Raw genomic sequence first — 19,725 nt, forward strand, 5'->3', positions numbered from 1 at the left:
TTAAAATATGTCCTCTGACAATGGAAGGTGAAAATATTGTTTCCAGGATCATTGAATTTCACAAAGAGTTCGTTAGTATATTATACTGTTGCAAGTCCTAATGGCAAGCGGTGAATATATACCACTGGTATTTTAGGTATATTTCCAATTTTTATTCAAAAAATTTGGCTCAAAATTCCAAAAAAATGTGTTAGCTATTTCAATCGTATTCGGATCCACACAATTTGCAGCAATTAAATGAATTTAAAAAACGAATAAATTTCTGCGTTAAACTGTGGCTTGAGGTACCACTTTCTCTCCTCTATATTTTCCCTAAAAGGACCAAAATCCTTAACAACACCAAATCTTCAAGTAGCAAAAATCATAAAAGTAATATTTGGAAAATTTGTTAATTGTTAGTCTGTTTAAAATTTTTATTCCAAACAATCGAATATAGAAGGGTCTATATCATACCAGAATCTGGACGCGAAGGACCAATTTTTGTTCTAATGCTGAGCTTCAAGGACCAGACACCTCAACAATGTGATATTCCGAGGAGCTTCGAGATGTAAAAAATGCTTTAAAACAATTTTTATGGCATTCATTAACATCTTCTCAAATTATTTCTCAAAGAAATAGTTTTTGTTCAAAATCTTGTCTCGAAGGACCAGGCGACGCTTCGACGATGTCAGATTTCCAAAAGCTCCGGAATCTTAGAAATTTTTTACCTCGAAGGGACTATTTCTTGCTAAAAAAATACTTTCTCGAAGGACCAATTTCTGCCAAAATTTCAGATCGAAGACCAGCAACCTCAAAAGTGTTTCATCGCCTAAAGCCTCAAAAAAGAAATTGAAATAATTTTCATGCGTTTTTTTTCCAACGACTTGGCTCAGAGGAACAAATTCGGTTGAAAATCTTGCCTCGAAGAACCAATGGACCTCAAAACCATATCAGATTCCCAAAATATAAACAAATTCGTTTAAAAATCTTGTCTCGAAGTACAAAATATAAATATTAGAAAATATTTATTTAAAGCATTAATAAAGTTTTTCAAATTTATCTTCAAAATCATGCCTTAAAGGACCAATTTCTCCTTAAAATTTTGTCTCGAAGGACAAAAAACCTCAAAAATATCAGATTTTCAAAAACCTATAAATCATAAAATAACAAAATTTATGTTATTTATGAATACCGCTTAAAAATCTTCTCCCCGAAGGAATAATTTCAGTTCCAAATCTTGGCGCGAAAGACCTATTTCTGTACAAAATTTCACCTTGAAGGACCAAAGAGCCTTAAAATTTCAGATTTCCGAAAGCCTTAAAGTCATAAAAAAAACTTGCCTTATTAAACTTCTAAATCTTGCCTCGAAAGGCCACCAATTTCCGTATTAATATCTCGTCTCAAAGAACTAAGAACCTAATTTTTTTCTGTATTTTGTAATCATTTCATCAATTCCAAAAAATACTCGATTCTCATTTTCTATAAAAAAAAACAAACTTCCAGTCCAGTGCCAAATGCCTCGAAATCCATAAAGAAAAGCTTTGAATATATTTCACAAAAATCTTCTCTTCGAAAGAGAGAATCTTGGCTCGAAAGACCAATTTCTGTACAAAATTTCATCTCGAAGGACCAGAAGAGAGCCATAAAATTCCAGATTTCCAAAAACCATAAATTCAAAGGCATATTTATTAAATAATTTGTTTAGATTGATCAATAATTTAAAAAAAAATGTTACCTTGAAGGCACAATTTCTGTTCTAAACTTGCCTCGAAGGACCAATCTCTGTATATCTTGTCTCGAAGGACTAAAGACCTCAAAAAATTCAAAAAAAAATCAAAATTTCATCAATTTAAAAAAAAAATACTATTGAAATAATTAAATTCCCAACTCAGTTCTCATTTCCTGAAAGAAAAAAACTAAACTTCCAGTCCACAAATCCAGTATTATACAATAAAAGAAATCTCCTTTTTTTGAAGTTTTTAAAACTTGATGCAATACACACATATTATTTTTATTTCAATAATTTTTTTCGATTTTTTTTTTTTTTTCAAATAAAATATTCCAAGGAAAAAAGTTGATTTTCTTACATTAATTGTTTTAGGGAGAGATGGGGGGCGGGAATTGATGATAGTGGGAATGATAAACACATTTACAACCAAAAAAATAGGTAACTGGGAGGAGGGAAATTAAAAGGAGTGATTTTTCCAGAGATTTTTGTGCAGGCGACGATAATGATCGGCCAATTTGAAATTGTGATGGAAGCCACGATTGCAAATTCGGCAAATGAATTTTTTCGGCTGATTGCATTCGCTGCGCATGTGGCGTTTTAGCGTAGATTCGGCCTGATATTTGCGGCCACAGTTTAGACAGTTGTATGGCGTGGCAGAGGAGGTGGAGGAGAAACTGTTGGTGATGTTGATGTGGCTGAGATTTGTGGTGAAAGTGTCGCCGCCGGCGCTGCTGCTGCTGGATGCTAATGTTGGTGGTGCTGATGGCGATGCTGCTGCTGCTGCTGCAACTTCGTCTAAATCAATAATGGCCTGGGGTGAAGGAGATACAACAACGGCCTCTTCAACTTTGCTTTCGAGAAACTTGGTTGTTGGTCTGTGGGGAATATACAACAACAACAACAACTAAGTGAGTGAGAGACAGAGCGTCACAACAAAAAAAATGGAAGGAATCTATTTGAAACCCCCCTTGAAAACAAGCAAAGCATTTTGAATGGAAATATTAGCAAAGAAACAAAGTGAGTAAGGAAATTGGTTAGACAAAGAAGGGGAGCGGTTGCAGGATGTGACAATGGAGTGGCGGTAATTTATGAAAGAAATAAAAGGAAGTAGGAGAAGGAGAAGAAGAAGTAGAAGTATGAAAATCTAAATTCGGTTTACCTGCGCTTTCTACTACTACTACGCCTAAACTGGCCGACGACATTTGAAATCCGCAAGGCCGCTGTTCTATTGGAGGTTGGTCGCCGTTTGCTTTTCAAACGCTGGGAGGTAATCGTATCGCTGACAGGGTTTGTGGAAACGGATCCAGGGGAAATTCTAGAAAGCTTTTCAATGCGGATAATTGGTATTGATGGCTGTGTGGAAGTTGTTGTTGCTACTGCAACTGATGACAATGATGATGAGGATGATGGTAGTGGTTGGGAAGAAACTAGTTGCATTGCTGGTGCTTGGGTTTGTTGTGACGGTGGTGGTGCTTGCATTGACTGCGACATTTGTAGAAGAACAAGACGTTTTTGATCAATTTCATCTTGAGATTCTTCTGCAGAATAGACAGAGATAGAGAAGAGAAAAAGAGAAAATAAAAACAATTTTTCGTTTTTCTTTCAATTGGGAATTATCAATTTTTTTTTTTTGGTGTAATTCTAAAACTATTTTCCTTGAGAATTTCAATTGACAATTTTTTTTTGTCATAATACAAGCAACAAAAACATTTTTTTGGGGGTGTGGAGGGGGGGAATTGTAATGAAAAAAAAAATAGGGAGATTTTCGGTTTCAAGATTGTAATTACAAAGAAATGAAGGAACCCAAAAAAAAAACAGCAATGCAACGCAACCAACCAACCACAGAGCACCACCATCAGAAGTAGAAAATATTTTTCATTTCAAATATTAAACACTACACAAATACCGAAATACAGCACAAACCCAGAGTGGAGGAAGTGGGGTGGGGAAATGGAAAAAAATATAAATAAAATATACAAAAGGAATGGTGATAGGAAATAATCCCTGGGAAGAGAAATACTCCAAAAAAAGCCACAGGAAAGAACCAAAGAATGGAATAAATTAATTTCTTAAAAAAAAAAGGGAAAAGAAACTAGAAATCACCACCCCTATGGCCCTGGATTCCAACTTCTTGGCAAAAAAAAAAAGAAATAAATAACACTTCAAAATTTTCTCATGCACAGTATATGTTTGGATGTGTGTGTGTGTGTGTGTATGAGTGTCTATATAAACAGAAAATGTATCTTCTTTTGTGTCGTAAAAAAGTTTAAAAAAACGGATTTCTGAAAATTTTATAAAATCAAGTTTCAAAGAGGAAAAAAATCTGCCAACCATACCTTTTTACAAAAGACAAGGGAGAGAGACAGCAGCAGCAGCAGCAACAGCATCAGCAACAACAAACGTCATCGTCAACCATATCGCCGCCACCAATTTCTCAGCATCTTCAGCAGACATCAGCAGCACCAACAGCATCATAATCACCACAGCATACATACAACCAACACCAACAAAAAACAAAAAGGCAGCAGAGGCCCACAGATAAACTGGGTCAAGGTCATTTGTTTTATATGTCTGGGTTGTTGTGGGGCATAGATATATATTCTTATCTTTTTTTCTTAGGCCTTGGGCAAAATCATGCGCAATACACACATATGTATTGTATTATATTATATGTATGTATGTGTATATGGTCCCTTAAAACAAATAACCATATTTGCATATTATTTTCATACATTTTAAAATTGCATATTTTTTCAATATTTTATTTTCAATAATAAATTTTCATATTTTAACTATATTTTCCATAAAAGTTTTTGGATTTTATGACAAGGGATCAGATAAAACAGCTTTAAAGTAAATTATTTTCAATTTTTGTTTCTTTACATAATTAAATATTTTTTGGGTTTTCATTGATTTATCGTTTTAATAAAACATATTTTAAATAATTGGAAAAAAAAATTAAAAGAAAATTTAAATAACATTCATAATAACTTGGCAAATAGTTTAAAACAATTTTCAATATTTAGAAATTGCCTTTTTCTAAAATTTATTTCAATTGGTTTATTCTTCGAGAAATACATTTTAGGATAAATTTATATTTTAAAAATTGTATATTTTACAAAATTATTATTATATATTTTCACAAACAATATTTTAGAAAATAAATATATTTATTTTTTTCCAAATATTTAAAAAAAACATTTTTAAATAATTATTTTTTAACATATTTTTAAAAATTAATTTTTAATGCATTATTTTTTTTTATAAATTCAATATTTTTTATAAATAATTTAAAAGATATTAAATTAATACAAATTTGTATAACATTTTTACAAACCATAATTTGTTATTAATAACTTAAAAAACTATTTTTTTTAAATTAATAATAAAAAATTTTTTTTTAATGCATTAACAATTAATTTTTACAAGATATATAAAAAAAATAATTATTTATTTTTTTTAAATTTTGGAAAAATAATAATTGTTAAAAATACATTTTTGTAATAAAAATATTGAATATTAATATTTTATTAAAAAATATATATTTAACATTTATTATTTTTCCAAATATTTAAATAGAATATGTTTAAATAATTATTTTTTAATATATTTTCAAAAATTAATGATTAATACATTAAAAAGAAATATTTTTTATATATAAATAAATAGATTATTTTTTAAGTTATTAATAAAAAAAAATATTTTTGAAAAAATTATTATTTTTTTTCTGAAATTATATTTTATTTATTTTTTTTTTTTTGATTAAAAATAGTTTTTTAATTTTTTTTTAAATTTTATAGAAAATATATTTTTTTAAAAATATATTAAAAAATAATTTCTAAAAATATATTAAAGAAATTAAATAATTATAAACATATACAAATACAAAATATAACGAAAAAAATTTTTTTTTTTTTAAATATTTTTAATAGAACAGTGTTTGGCTTGCTTGTTTGGGATACCATAGTATTTTGTTGTTGCAAAAATCGTCAGGCAAAATCCCATTATTGTTGTTTTTATAAAAACAACGTTTGTTTATTAGTGGAGAACGATGGTAATGTTTACCAGGGGGTAAGGCAGGGAATACCTAGGTTTTTAATATTTAACAAAGAATAATTTAAAAATTATTTAAAATTTATTTTTATATATTTTTTTTTAATATTTTTTATATATTTTTAAAAGATTATTTATACAAATATTGTTTTTTATAAAATTTAGAAATTATATTTTTAAATTTTATATAAAAAATGTGTTTTTAAAAATGTATTTGTTTTAAATATTCTTTTAAAAATAATTCTAAAAGTATTTAAAAAATAAATAATTATAACATGAATATACCCATTTTTTATAAAAAATTAAAAATTTGTTTCTTTTAAATATTCTTTCATATATATAGTTTTAAAGTTATTTGAAAACAAAAAAAAATTAAATAATTATATTTCTTGAAGTTATGTTTTTAATTACATTTTTATTTATTTTTATTTATGCAATTATTCCTTAGATTTTTTATATTTTTGAAAATATTTAATTTTTTTTAATAAATTCTATTTACTTTGTATTTTATTTGCTTTAAGATCCCTTATCCTAGTAATCCAATCGCATTTTATCAAGCAGCCTAAAAGTATGCCATGAAGTTATCATTAAACATACGTTTATGAAAATCGCTAAGTTGCCAAAGTGAGGTATTTCTAAAAGATTCTGAAAATGTACTTGAGTATTTGTTGAACTAGAATAAAGGATTGTAGAGCAGGACCGGACAAGAGTATGCACACTTCTGATATATATCCCTTTAATCTACTTCAAAAAAATACCCACGTCCATTTTCAGAATCTTTTGGAAACACCTCATTTTTTGAACTCACAAAGGGCATTCAATTATATAAAACTTCGCATCGTGGGGTCTGGCGATCTTATCAATGCTAAATCTTACATTTTCTGCAACTTTCCATCCACTGGAACAGAGCATGGACAAGACCCACACATACATTGAAAAGTTGGGCCATTTTGCTGAACGAATGGCCATTACGTCATCGGTCCATGTTAATAAAAATTGACGAGGAGAATATTGGCAACACTTTCCATTCACTGGAACAGAGCATGGACCATGGAAAAGCCGGTGCATCCAAAACAAGTCACTGAGTCCTTGTGCGGATTTTTGTCCAGAGGCATATAATCTGGCCATTTTTCATCGAAAATGAACAAGGAGTTGCCATTACGTTATCGGTCCATGTTGACAAAAACTGACAAGGAGGATATTGGCAACATTTGGTTTGAAACAGTACGGCGCTACGTCCCACCTCAGCTGAAGTTACACTCGATTTTCAAAAAGGTTTTGGGCGTACCCTTTGTATACCGAGAATTCTTAACGAAAAATGTAGTCTCATTTCGTGAGCTTGGATAGTATTTCTATCCTAAATTATTTGTTTCAAACTCCTGCTATTCAACAGCATTCTTTCCATCCACTGGAATTGAGTCAGCCTTAAATATCCAGGCAATTAAATCTAGATTTGAAAAGAGTGGTCTCTTCATAAATCGGTATGACAGGATATTTTTCTATCAAAGTTGAGTGAGAGCCTACAAGAAATTGCAATCTAAGGAAAGCCATGGCAAGTCAATTCTAAGAAATTGCATTCAAAGGGAAGCCAGAGCTAAAAAATCTTTACAAAAATCTTAAGGACAATTTTACGGCCTTTGCAAAATAGTTATCAAACTTCTTCTCTGATTCACACACAATATTGTTGTTGGCTGCTGCACAACTAATTAACGAAGAGAGAAAATTTGTGCAAATTTGTGCGCTTGCGTGCTTGTCTCTATTTGTCGGGTTCAAGAAACGTTTGAAAGCCAAGGCCATTGTTATTGCCAACATCTCCAACTCGGAGCATTTCAAATTTTCTATTTTTGGTACAATCACACACACAACCAACTTTAATTAAGAAATTGCATCATAAATTTTAAATAAAATATCATAAAACAACAACAGCAACAACAAAGACGAAGAGGAACGAGTTCTAACAACGGCAGCGCAACAACGCAAAAGATGTTGCAGAGAACAAAAAACAAAAGCAATTGCCAAAAAAATACGAAAATTAGAAATGTCTAACAATTCAAAACTGGTTTCCGGAGACTATTTAATTCTCAACTACCTTTATTGCTTTTTCCATTGGGATTTGCGAATAAAAAAATCAAGTGAGGGCAGCGGGGAAGGAAGGAGGAGGCTAGCTTGATAATGCCACCACAATTGCAGTAATAAATTATTTGGCAAACCAACCAACCGAAATGTAGAAACCAAAAAACAAAAAATCATGGAAATTTTGAAAACTGATATGTTGATGGCCGTACCGTCGAGAAGAGACAATTATTAATTTTCAATTTTTTTGGTAAAAAATTTAAAATTTATTTTTGCTGACTTATTTATTTATATACATTCATGGAGCCGAAAGGGCGATGGTCGTATCGAAAATGGAGCGAAAATATTTAAAATTCAGCAGCATGGTAGCAAAATTCAGAAAAAAATAAAAATTTTGACTTGAAGGACCATATCTGGGCTATAAACCATAATCTCAAGTGACCTCGAAGGACCACATCCAAGTCATAAATCAAAAAAGGCCTACATAAGAAAAATCCAGCATTTTTTTTTAGAAGATAAATTCAATATTTCAAATTTGTGATTTATTGTTCCATATTTTGAAATAAACGCCTGCCCCGCCTTTGAGATTTCCGAATATAAAACTTGCCTAAAATCCTGCGTAGAATTTAGAAAACATGATTTCATTTTATTTCATAGAATATACTTCCAATATTTCAATTTTGTTGTTTATTGTTCCATATTTTGAAATAAACTCCTGCCGTCTTTTAGATTTCCGAATATAAAACTTACCTAAAATACTGCTTAGAATTTAGAAACTATGATGGATTTTATAGCTTAATTTTTTTTTTCTATTTTTTGCCATTATTTTATTTATTTTTGAAATATAGGTTGTCAAGTTTCTAAACGATTTTTGAGAACCTCATTGTCTGTCCTTTGACATCCTGAAACTCAGTTAAAATAAAAAAAAATGATATCGATATGGGATTGACATCCTCTCATCCGTCATATAATTTTCAAAAATCCTTCAATTATTTTGAAAAAATGTCATATTGACAAATAGATTTTTAAAGAGAGTTTTGAAGAGCAAAACTCCTTTCGCCTTTGCATTCGAATCTAAAGAAATCTTATTTCAGATTTCTTCAATTTTTTTGAAAACATATTTTGCCACATGAAGGGGAAGGAAGAGGTATTTCCTATCTAGCCTACACGATGCTGTGAGTATGGAGAGTTGAATTCTTGGGATTTGGACCCTTCACCAATTTGGAGGAGGAACTTGAAAATTTTCAAAAAAAAACCGTCGAAAAAATGAATTTGATCAGGAAAAATCGAAAATTGAAAAATTTCAAAAAACTTCCATCGAAAAATTTGAATTCGACCAGGAAAAATCGTTGTGGGGAATATACGAAGACATAGGCGGCTGTAGGTATAGTTCCGAAGTTCAAATACGAAATTTGAAACAATTCCGGTATTTTGATGTTGCTAAAATCATCAAAATACCGAATATCGGAAGGTACTGTTATATGGAGGATATACGATATCGTGGAATTTTATAGACAATTCTCTTACAGGCGGTAAAGTACTCAGAAGGAACTCTTGGTGTGGAATTTCAGACAATTCCATTAAAAAATGTGGCTACAATCATCAAAATATCGAACATCGGGAGATGCCGTTATATGGGGCTATACGATTCGAACGTGATCTGCCTGCAGACAAAAGACAGATCTGTGCAATATTTAAGCTTCCAATATTAATTTGTTTTGACTCCGATTACAAAAGACGGACGGACAGCGTTAAATGGTCTCAGAATTTTACGCGGATCAAGAATATATCTACACTTTGTTAGGTCTAAAATTATTATTTCGATGAATTACAAGAGGAATGACGAATTTAATATACCCTGCATACTATGTGTATGGTGGAGGGTATAAAAAAGGTTCCCGTTTCCGTTTCTCATTCTATGAAAAATTTCACAAAACATTTTGCCTCGAAGGACGATTTTGGTCTTCTTTTTACGAGTTTTTAAATTTTCAAATAATCTGAATAGTTCTGAAATAGCGACATATGGATGTGGGCCACAGTAGTATTGATAATACACGGAGAATCAAGCCGTGTTATCTTTTCAACATCCGTAGTAATATCGGTTTTGTGGGGGAAACGCAAGTAAGTTTGTATTAAAAAGCGTGTCTTTGAGAAAAATTTTGAGAATTTGTGTTTAACTGGATACACCCCTGTAAAAATCAGTGAGAAAGAGTACAATCTTCCAGTATTGTTTACATTTGTAAATTTCAATCCTCCCATTCGGTCTAATATCTACTAAATTCAGATTCTATTTCTAGAAAATATAATGAAATTGATTTAAACCATGAAACAACCGAGTCACGGCTGAGGATAGGATGGTGGGCTGATCGCCAAAAAAAAATTCATTTTGAATTCAAAAAATTATTCAACAAAGTTAGAATTATTTTAGAATATTTTCTGGGTTAAATTTAGTAACGAATGATAATAACTGGGCTACATAATTATAAAAAAAATTATGTTTTAACGTAAACAATCTAATCTGTCAATAAAATCTAGCATTCATCGTCATTGAATAATATTTTCTCCATACATGCAGTAATTTTCAAAATTTGTTTATTTTTATATAATGTGTGTGATCTCCAACAGGTACTTGGCAAATGTTATCTCTATCGAAACAGAAGACAAGCGGCATTACTTTGTGATTCACACATGCAAGGCAAACAAAAACAATCAAAGAAGTTTCTTGATATTCCAGTTGGAAGAGAAATCAACAACAATAATTTAAATAAAATTGTTGTTACTCTAAAGATTAATTTCGCCATTACTTCCTTGTCTTGATATCTCTCGGATATTGAGAAATGAATTTTCAAATTTCACGTTTTATTCTATCTTAGCCATTTTGCTGACGTTTATCTACCTATTTTTCAAACACGGCTGTTGTTGTTGTGGTATGTTTCTATGGCCTTGAACTTGATCGCAGGTGCAGCGCAATGCGCTTGGATTTAGTTTCTATGACTAATCGTTTAGGTAAATGCAAAACAAAAAATATTATATTATTTATTTTAAATTCCAGGTGTTATTTAATTGTTTAATGACACATCATATCGCAGGTATTTAAAGCTGACCTCAATTGTCCCCAGGAGTATCACAAAACAAAATATGTAGTAGAGGCTTATCTCTAAAATGCCGACATTTTATAATTGAAAATTTAATGAGGTGTCTAAATTAGCTGAGGTCAGTGAAAAAAGAATAAAGGAATGATAACATTCCAGAGAGGCGAAAAGTACAATAGGCGTAGGGAAAGTTTTGAAGAAAATTCAAAATATTGATAATAAAACATTGTCCAACAAGGATACAATTACAAATATTTTTCGGCATGTTTTTGGCATTAGTTTTACATTCGTAAATTATGAGAATGGTTTCGAAATGCTCGTACATAGAGATCATTGTTACCGGACCGGCATTGAAAAATGGACCGGACTAATTGAGATGGAGATAACGAAAGTGACAGTTAGTATAGACTCTTAATCTCAAGGGACAACCCCTCCACATGACTTCAGAATTTTATGCTGTAATTAATACATTGTCTATGATGAATATTTCGACAAATAATATTCGCACTGCCCATTGTCGTATAGACGAATTTCAGTGAATTTCGATAAATATTATCACTGCTGATTTATATATTATTAATACAATTTGCCTTATAATCCCCTTGATTTTAGAACAGTTCCTTGCACAGGGTCCAAAAATTTTTATTTTTGTCGATAAAAATATAATTATCTCAGCTTTCCTTCATCCAAATTTTATATTTTTCTTTAAAATGATTTTTTGTTTTTGTGTGTAGAAAACTCCCAAAAAAGCTAATATCTTATTCCTAATCTATTTAAATCTATCTTCTTTAAAATTTCATATTATCCTTTCATATATGCCATTAAATCCTAATCGAAAAATTGTCAACTATTCTTCTTATATTATAAAATAATGTAAAAATAAAAATAATTCTACTTACAGTTGATTATTCGTGTGTTATCGATTTATTAATCCCTCGATAATGAGTTACAAACAGTACTCTCTCTCTCTCACACACTGCATTTATTCACAGTAGCCGCGTTATGCCATAAATGATGCAAAACGGAGAAAGAGCCACATGTTTGTCACGCACTCATTGTAATGGCGGGAAATGTGTTATCGATAACAACACTTTTTTATTCCTTCGGCCACAAAAACGTCAAACCAGCTTTATTCCTTTTTTATTTAAGAAACAAAGTTGGTTTAACGTTTTTTTTTGTTTTGCTGGTGATTTGTTGCGCACGCTTAGTTTTTTTTTTTTGTTGCTGATCGTTGTTGTTGTGTAAAAATATGGCTGTATAGCATCATTATGAATGAAAAGGGGGTGTTGTGGGTAGTAAATGGCCGTTGATTACATGGACAGACAAACATTGAATGGGAATTGCTAACGAGAATTCGGGTGGTAACTCATAACTGCAGTTTTAAAATTATTAAACATTTTGTTTCTATTTTCCTAGGGAAGTGGGCTTCTGCGAGTACGTGGTGTATCATGGTATATGGTATATCGTGGTATATGGTATATTAATGCAATTATTTGGATGAATATTGGCTAATTATATTAAAATCATATAGGAGTTGTATTACTGTATAACTCAGAACTATACAGTGTGAGAGGAAATTGGTGGTGAGGACTGTGGTTTACATGGTTAAAGATTTAATGGTGGAACTTTCCCAATAAGAACTTGGGTCTACAATTTGCTGTATATTTCTGTAAATATAAGTGGAAGTTAAATGGGGATTGCTAACAACTCGGGTAACTATTAAATAAAATTTTACTATAGCTGTTTTATAAAATTTCAATATTTTTATCTATTTATCTGTACAATTGGTTTCCGGCCGTATATATCGTAGATGAAATGGATAAATATCGACATATAAAACTGAGTATAAAATTTAGAGAAGACGCTCCCTTTTGGCTAGCATAATTTCTGTAATATACGAATGCAGGACATTTTACAGTCCAGTTTATTCATGAGAAGAGGGAAGGTGAATGAAAAAAGAAAACTCTCTAAAAAATATATAAAATTCAAGTCCCAACAAAGTCTCATTTTTCAATGCTTCATTAAAGTAGATCGTGGACTAAGAATTGATTCAATTTAATGTTGAAGGAAACCAATTTTCAAATTTTAAAAGGGAGGCTCGTTTAATTTGGAAATATCTACTGGATGAAATTATTACAAATACATCCTCCTACAGTAACACGATATATAACATGGACATGATAACAATCTATGGAAATGTGATGGTGTGGGGCAGGGGGAGAACAGACAAAAAAGGAATGCTTACCCGTTTCAATTTGTAACTAAGCGTGCGTTGTAGACGACGACGACCTCGACGACGAAGATTTTGCAAAACCAACCTGAAATGTTTTCGTATGTTTGCATGTATGTATGTATGTTGAGGAGAAAAAAGTAATGTTGGTGTCATGGAAAATGTTGTTTCTTTGTGATGATGAAAGGTGATGGATGATCAATGGAAAAGGTAGGAGGAAGGAAGAGAAAGAAGGAATGGGGTTTTGGGAAAAAGAAATGTAAAAAAAAATAAAAAAGCTCAAAGGAAAATAGGGATGGAAAACAGAAGGATATGCTAGGATAGTGTTATTAGAGGAAAAATTATGGAATATCAAAGGAATTTGGGGGGTTAAATTAAATAAAAACCAAAAGAAAGAAAATAACTTAAAAATGTTAAAACCAAAACAAATTGAACAAAATTGTTTCAAAATTTCAAAACATTTTCAAGTTTTTTTGCTTTCTCAAAGTTAATTATAGAAATTAGAGAAAGAACAAAGGAAAAAACATACCATAACAAAAAAAGGAAATATATAAACTCAAAAATATAATAATAAAAAATCATCATCATATTTTCAAGGCACTCCACCCGGCCGATACTGCCGGGCAAAGTAATACTTACCTGGAGAGGGAAATGGCGCGAAGAAAACCAAAGAACAACCCAAAAGCAAAGAAAATTGAAGTCGGCAAAGCCCATATGCCACAGAAAACGCGGTGACCAGAAACCAGCATATAAAGTTGAAGATATTGCGCTGCTACTGCTGTTGTAGTTGTTGTTTGCCTCAAGTCCGATCTCAAAAAGCCCAAGCGTACCTCACTGTCTTTTTGTGGAAAAATCGTGTTTTGTTATACATTACCTGTTTATTTTTCTCGTTGAAAAAAGACAGCTACATGCTTTTTTCGACCGACTTAAAGCGGCTGCTGCTTGATGGTGGGGCAAACTGCTGGCTACCATGGCAAAGGCACAACACATGCAGACGATGGCGGCAGGTATTCGGCTTGCTGGCGGCGACTGGACTTTATTGCTGGCTGGCTGGGTTACACACTTTCTCACAGATTTTCTTTGTTTTTTTTTTTTTTTTTTGACTTTTCTTAATTCTTCTTTTTTTCTTCTTCTTCCATTTTAACACTTTTGTCTCACTTGTCACACAAATAAATGCCTACTTTTGTTGCGAGTTTTAGAAACATCAACAAAAGTAAAGACAAAACAAACACTACTTCTTTCAGGTAAAAGAGTTAAACTCCTTGGAACCCAGAAAAAAGTAGTAACGCCCGTAAGTAATGTTTTTTTTAACGATTTTTACGCGTTTCTTTTTAAATCTAAAAACTTTGTGTGCCATTTAATTACTAATCAACAAATTAAAAAAAATCTAACAACTTGTAAAAAAATTTTAAAAATAAATATTTTCAAAAAATATATAAAATATACAATTAACAAAAAAAAAGTCCCGTCAACCAAAAAAAAAATTAAATAAATTAAAAGCAATATTTCTGTTTTTTACACTATTCAAATTTCAAAACTGCTTAGAAACTAACTAAACACAAAATAAAATTTGAATACATTTAAGAAAAAAAAATTGTTTACAAAACCTAACAAAAAGTAATATAATTATGCATGCGTATTTTTTATCGACTGGATTTAAATATTTTTTAGAAAAACAAGTTTTGAAAACCTTTGACTGGCAAAAAAAAATATTATTCCCAAGTTAGGGGAGGGGAGAGGTGGTTGTTTTAGAAATTCCAGATAGAGAGTAAAACAAATTAGGGAATTTAGATTTTGGTTTGGCAATGGCAATTGCTTTTGAAAAATCTGCCGAAACAAAACTGTGGACATTTTGAAGTTAAAATAAGTTCTTTTTAGAAGGCAAAAATTATGAAAAATTTGCCTCTTATTTTGACATTTTCCAGGAAAATATTGCTTCAAAAGCAATATTTCAAGATTTTTTGTGGGAGGTAGTAACCGAATACAAATACCTTTTCGAAAGTATTTTGAAATTTTCCAAGGCAAAATTGCGGAAAATTACTATCCAAATGGACATGTGGCTTAAAAAGCAATATTTCAAGATTTTTTGTGGGAGGTAGTAACCGAATACAAATACCTTTTCGAAAGTATTTTGAAATTTTCCAGGGAAAAATTTGTGGAATATTAGCATTCAAATAGACCTTTGGCTTCAAAAGCAATATTTCAAGTTTTTTTGGGAGGTGGTAACCGAATTAAAATACCTTTTCGAAATTATTTTAAAATTTTTCAAGGAAAAAATTTATGGAAAATTATCAATATTTCAAGTTTTTTTGTGAGGTATTAACCGAATTCAAATTCCTTAAAAATTTTCGAAATATATTAAAAATTTTGAGAAGGAAAAAATATAAAAAATTGGCCTGGGCTCTTCTTTTTTTTAATATTAAAAAATATTTAAAAAATACAAATGTTTATTATTTGAAATAAGTAGAAAAAGTAGAAATTAAAAATAGATTCCAATTTAAATATTAGCTCGGAAAGCTCGGCCAAATGGCCTTGAATTGACCTTGCAAAGGCGGTTTATTTTCAAATTTCATTTGAAATCCATTTTCTTTCTTAGAGAGGGGGGAAAGAAAATAAAATGAAATTTAACTTTCCCTCCATAACCCAGAAAATAATATTTTCTTTTTTGAAAATTTGCAAATTTTTTTTTCCTCTTTGCTGGTCTTTATAGGAGTCAAAGAAGTAATTTCAATTGGACCTCATGGTCTTGAAAATCCCCTCATGGTCTTGAAAATCCCCTCATGGTCTTGAAAATCCCCTCATGGTCTTGAAAATCCCCATTTCAAAATGGGGATTTAAAATTTTCAAACTTTTCTTGCCATTTGCCAAGCCAAATCTAAAAAAGAATAACTGGAAAAAGAAATGAGTCTCTCTAAAATCTCGTCTTGGATTTTTCAATATTTCCTAATTGAGAAGTTTAGATCGGGAGCAGTTTAGCTTAAATCCATCCCTACAATAAATATTTTAACATGACAACTATCTTCAGAACTTCTAAATTTAATCTCAAAAATAGAGAGCGAAAGAGAAGATGATAACGGAGAATACATTTAAAATTGTTGTCTATACAAAAAAACATTAATTTTTCTTGGTGTAATGTACATGTATGTATGTGTATGTGTTGAAAGGAAATCTGTTTCTAAAATTACAATGATTTTGTTTTTTTTTTGATACACTAAAACAAACATCCTAACAAAATTTAAATCAACAATCAAGTATATTATAATCATTATGTGACGACGAGGAGGAGGTGGAAGAGCTGTAGGCAGCAAAACAAAATAGTGGCATGATAAAACATGAAGCAAATAATGAATGAGATTTTTTTAATTTTATGCATGATAAAAATATGGATGTATGGATGGATGGGCGATATGGACAGAGGTTGAGAGAGCGTACCAAATATTAATGATTCAATGATTGCTGGCTGATGAATTTATGACGATTTTGATTTTTTTATTCCTAAATAAAGAGATTTCTCTTTATGTGGTTTTTTTATAAACAAATTTTAAACAGAAAAAAAACTTTAAAATATCATTACTTATTAAAATAATGCTACTACACAAACACCAACAAATTATAATTAAAAAAAATAAATATTTATAAATTATATATATAAAACAAAATAAATCAAATATAATAACATTTCTTCTAAACAAGGTTAGTGTTAAGAATCATTGATGTTAGAAAAATAGAGTGGTAGTGGTGGTAGGTAGTATTAAAATAATAATGAGTGGGGTTTTTTTTGTTTGTTTTGGGGAGGTTAGGGTTAATAATACTAAAACTAAAAAAAATATATTAACAACTTGCACAAGAATAATATTAAGTATTTATATGACAGCGAGAGAGTTTTTAAATTATTCAAAAAAAGACGAAATTTTTACAAATTATGTAGTATACATAGATAGATAGAGGATAGAGGTAACAACAAAACAAAGATATATAAATAAAAAAAAATATAAAAAGAAGAAAAATAACCAAAATAAAAGTTATAAAAAGAATTTATGGAAAAATGTTTAAATTTGGCCAGAGATTAACAAAAAAAAAATAAAGCTTTACATAAATTAGCAGGGCCTTTTAAACATTTTTCCTCTTCTTTTATTTTTTCTTCTTGTATGTAGTTATTAAAGTAGTATTTGGTTTAAAAATTAAAAACTAATTAGGAGTGGGAGGGTTAAAAAAATTTTTTTGTTGCTTGTTTTTGTTAAATTCTCTTCTTTAATATCTCTAAATACAGATTTTTGATACTTAAAAATGAGCACGACTTTTTTTAAAAAAATTGTTTGTTGTTGTTGTTCTTTTGTATTTAAGTATTGTTTTTTATGGGGAAAATTAAGAAAGAAAGTATGTGACGACAACTTTAAAAAAACAAGGGAAGAAAAATTGAAAACAGCTTTTGGTGGGGAGGAAATTAAATATGAAGCCATTGAAAAAAATATAGTTTTATTTCTTTATAAAAATTAATGTCTTGTTATGTGTAGCTGTATTTATAAAGTGTTCCATTGATAGAAAAAAATGAAAATAATTGCAAAAAGAATTCGATTTTTTTTTGCTTTGTTTTGTATCGTAAACTCATTGTCGTCGTGCTCTTTTTAGCTTTCTTTTGCTTTTTCATTTGTTTATTACTCTTATTATCATAAAATAATGTATTATAATATAATACTGATAATGATAGGTTTTCGTTTTGACTCACCTTGAGGATCCCGTTGCTGTGCTTCTTGCGTTGCCAATAATAATTCATCCTGAGATCTATCGTGTTGCCAGGGTGCATATCCTGTAAAAAAAGAAAAAAGGTTATTAAATAAATTATAAGATTGCAATGGTCGGTCTTTTTAAAAATTTCCATAAATCCCTTAAAAATTCAAATAATTTTAAAGAATCGAATAAAAAAATTTTGAAAACAAATACTTAGGGCCTGTTTTCCTATCTCACCCTGTACTTGTATAAAGATACGAATGTGTTTTTGTATAAAGATACGAAAGTTAGTGCGTAAGAAAAAATACCATCCCAACAAGGCCTCTATTAGGTCGACCAAGGAGACTATTAAGTGGAGTCCTCATGAGATGGCGAAGGTCCTTCCCGTACGTCATATTTTACTGATTAATTGGCTGATCGCACTGTTTCAAATGTAGGTAAAGCCCTCCTCATATCAATTACCAATACAATATTGCTGTAAACTTTTCCACTCTATCCGAATTAATCGACCACAATTTTTTGTGTTTCCGATAAATGACTAAGATATCAAGTTTCAAGATAGCTTTTAACCACCTACGGCCCATTTATCTAAACCCATGACTTTCTAATCGATTATCTAATCGAATCGTCCGAATTAAAATCGATAACTTACTTTGCTCACAAGCCCCCATGGTGTTTCATGGCTCTACAATTGAGACATTATTCATATATTTTCCCTCAAGAAGTACGTTTTTTTGTCTCATTCCAACTCAATTCCAAATATTAACAGAATGAAAGAAAATCCAACGGAAAAGTGTGGAAAAATATCTAAATTTTTAAAAGATTTGATCCCGTATTTCCAAATAAGTAAATCCAACCCATGGCATCTTCTTATCCCTATGAATTCTATTGGTTTTCCTACTTATCTTTTTAAAATGGAGGCCTCATTTCCATCAAGAAATACACTATTTCTCTTTCCAACATGATCTCCAATACCTTCAAAATGAGGGAAAATCCCTCATGTTAAACATGAGTAGAAAAATCCCTTCCAGTTTTCTAATATTTGACCCCATATCTCCCAAAAAGCCATTTCTAACCCCATGACCTCTTCCCTACCATACAATCGGGTCCCATTGCTTAAAAAAAAAAAAACAAAAACAAAATTAAAGCCTTTTAACCAACCTTGACTAGATCCTTCACCACCTTGACTCGTGCCAGCATTATGATCCAAATCGTCCATACCCATATCCTCTTCGTCCAATGTCAAATCCTCAACAGTTTCATCGTTTGCCTCATCATCGTATTCCGCCTTGGGTTCAATTACCAATTCCGAGCCAGTTACACTTGATGTGTCTTTCGATGCCGATGCTTTCTGTTGTTGCTGTAGCTGTTGTTTATGATTCGATTTGTCGGCAGTACTGGCATCGGTAGCGGTCTCGGTATCCATAGCGGGTGTTCCGGTGGCCAATGAGCCAGCGGCAGAACCTTGTACATTATCGGTATTAATGGCATCTTGTTGTTGTTGTTGGTGTTGTTGAGTGGATCCTTTAACATTGTCAGTCTTTTTAGAGGAGCTTAAGGTCGAGCCGGTCGCTGCTGGGGTAACAGCTGATGTGGAGGATTGGTGTTGTTGTTGTGTAGCGGATAGGGGGACTACTGTGGATGCTAATGCGGCGGCAGCAGCAGCGCTGGATGGTGCACCGGCAGCGGCAGCAGCCAATGCAGAGGCAGCTGCTGTTATGGCACCCAAACCGGGGGCATTCGATTGTGTTGGTTGTTGTGATGAATTGGAATTATCATGGACATCTGAAAAAAAAGAAGTGGAGAATACAATAAATATCTAATCCAAATGCCCTGACTCA

General features: G+C 31.1%; 2 protein-coding genes across 14 annotated transcripts in view; both read right to left on the minus strand.

The window, feature by feature from the left end:
* The window catches only part of LOC101899414 (longitudinals lacking protein, isoforms F/I/K/T), a 301,516-nt gene that overhangs the window by 222,233 nt on the left and 59,558 nt on the right, over window positions 1-19,725 (minus strand). For all 13 annotated transcript variants that reach the window (XM_059131032.1, XM_005183700.4, XM_059131028.1 and 10 more), the window contains exons 4-5: window positions 19,046-19,669; window positions 17,883-17,963 (exon numbers count right to left, since the gene is read on the minus strand). In XM_059131032.1, coding sequence (XP_058987015.1) covers window positions 17,883-17,963; window positions 19,046-19,669 — 705 coding nt within the window. The remainder of the gene's footprint in view (window positions 1-17,882; window positions 17,964-19,045; window positions 19,670-19,725) is intronic.
* LOC109612613 (histone-lysine N-methyltransferase PRDM9) lies at window positions 2,026-4,548 on the minus strand. Its single transcript, XM_020036802.2, has 3 exons — window positions 4,045-4,548; window positions 2,868-3,246; window positions 2,026-2,583 (listed from the first exon to the last, which is right to left on the minus strand). The coding sequence occupies exons 2-3, from the start codon at window positions 3,197-3,199 to the stop codon at window positions 2,166-2,168; spliced, it is 750 nt and encodes a 249-aa protein (XP_019892361.1). The 5' UTR covers window positions 3,200-3,246; window positions 4,045-4,548; the 3' UTR covers window positions 2,026-2,165.

This window comes from Musca domestica, unplaced genomic scaffold (genome assembly GCF_030504385.1).
Source record: "Musca domestica strain aabys unplaced genomic scaffold, Musca_domestica.polishedcontigs.V.1.1 8, whole genome shotgun sequence".
Lineage (NCBI taxonomy): Eukaryota > Metazoa > Arthropoda > Insecta > Diptera > Muscidae > Musca > Musca domestica.

What these genes read in the sequence shown, in the direction of transcription:
- LOC109612613 (XM_020036802.2), bottom strand. Translation starts at nt 3,199, where the DNA reads ATGTCGCAGTCAATGCAAGCACCACCACCGTCACAACAAACCCAAGCA. An exon ending in AGTAGTAGTAGAAAGCGCAG is followed by an intron (nt 2,584 to 2,867) that starts GTAAACCGAATT and finishes TATTCCCCACAG; the next exon opens with ACCAACAACCAAGTTTCTCG.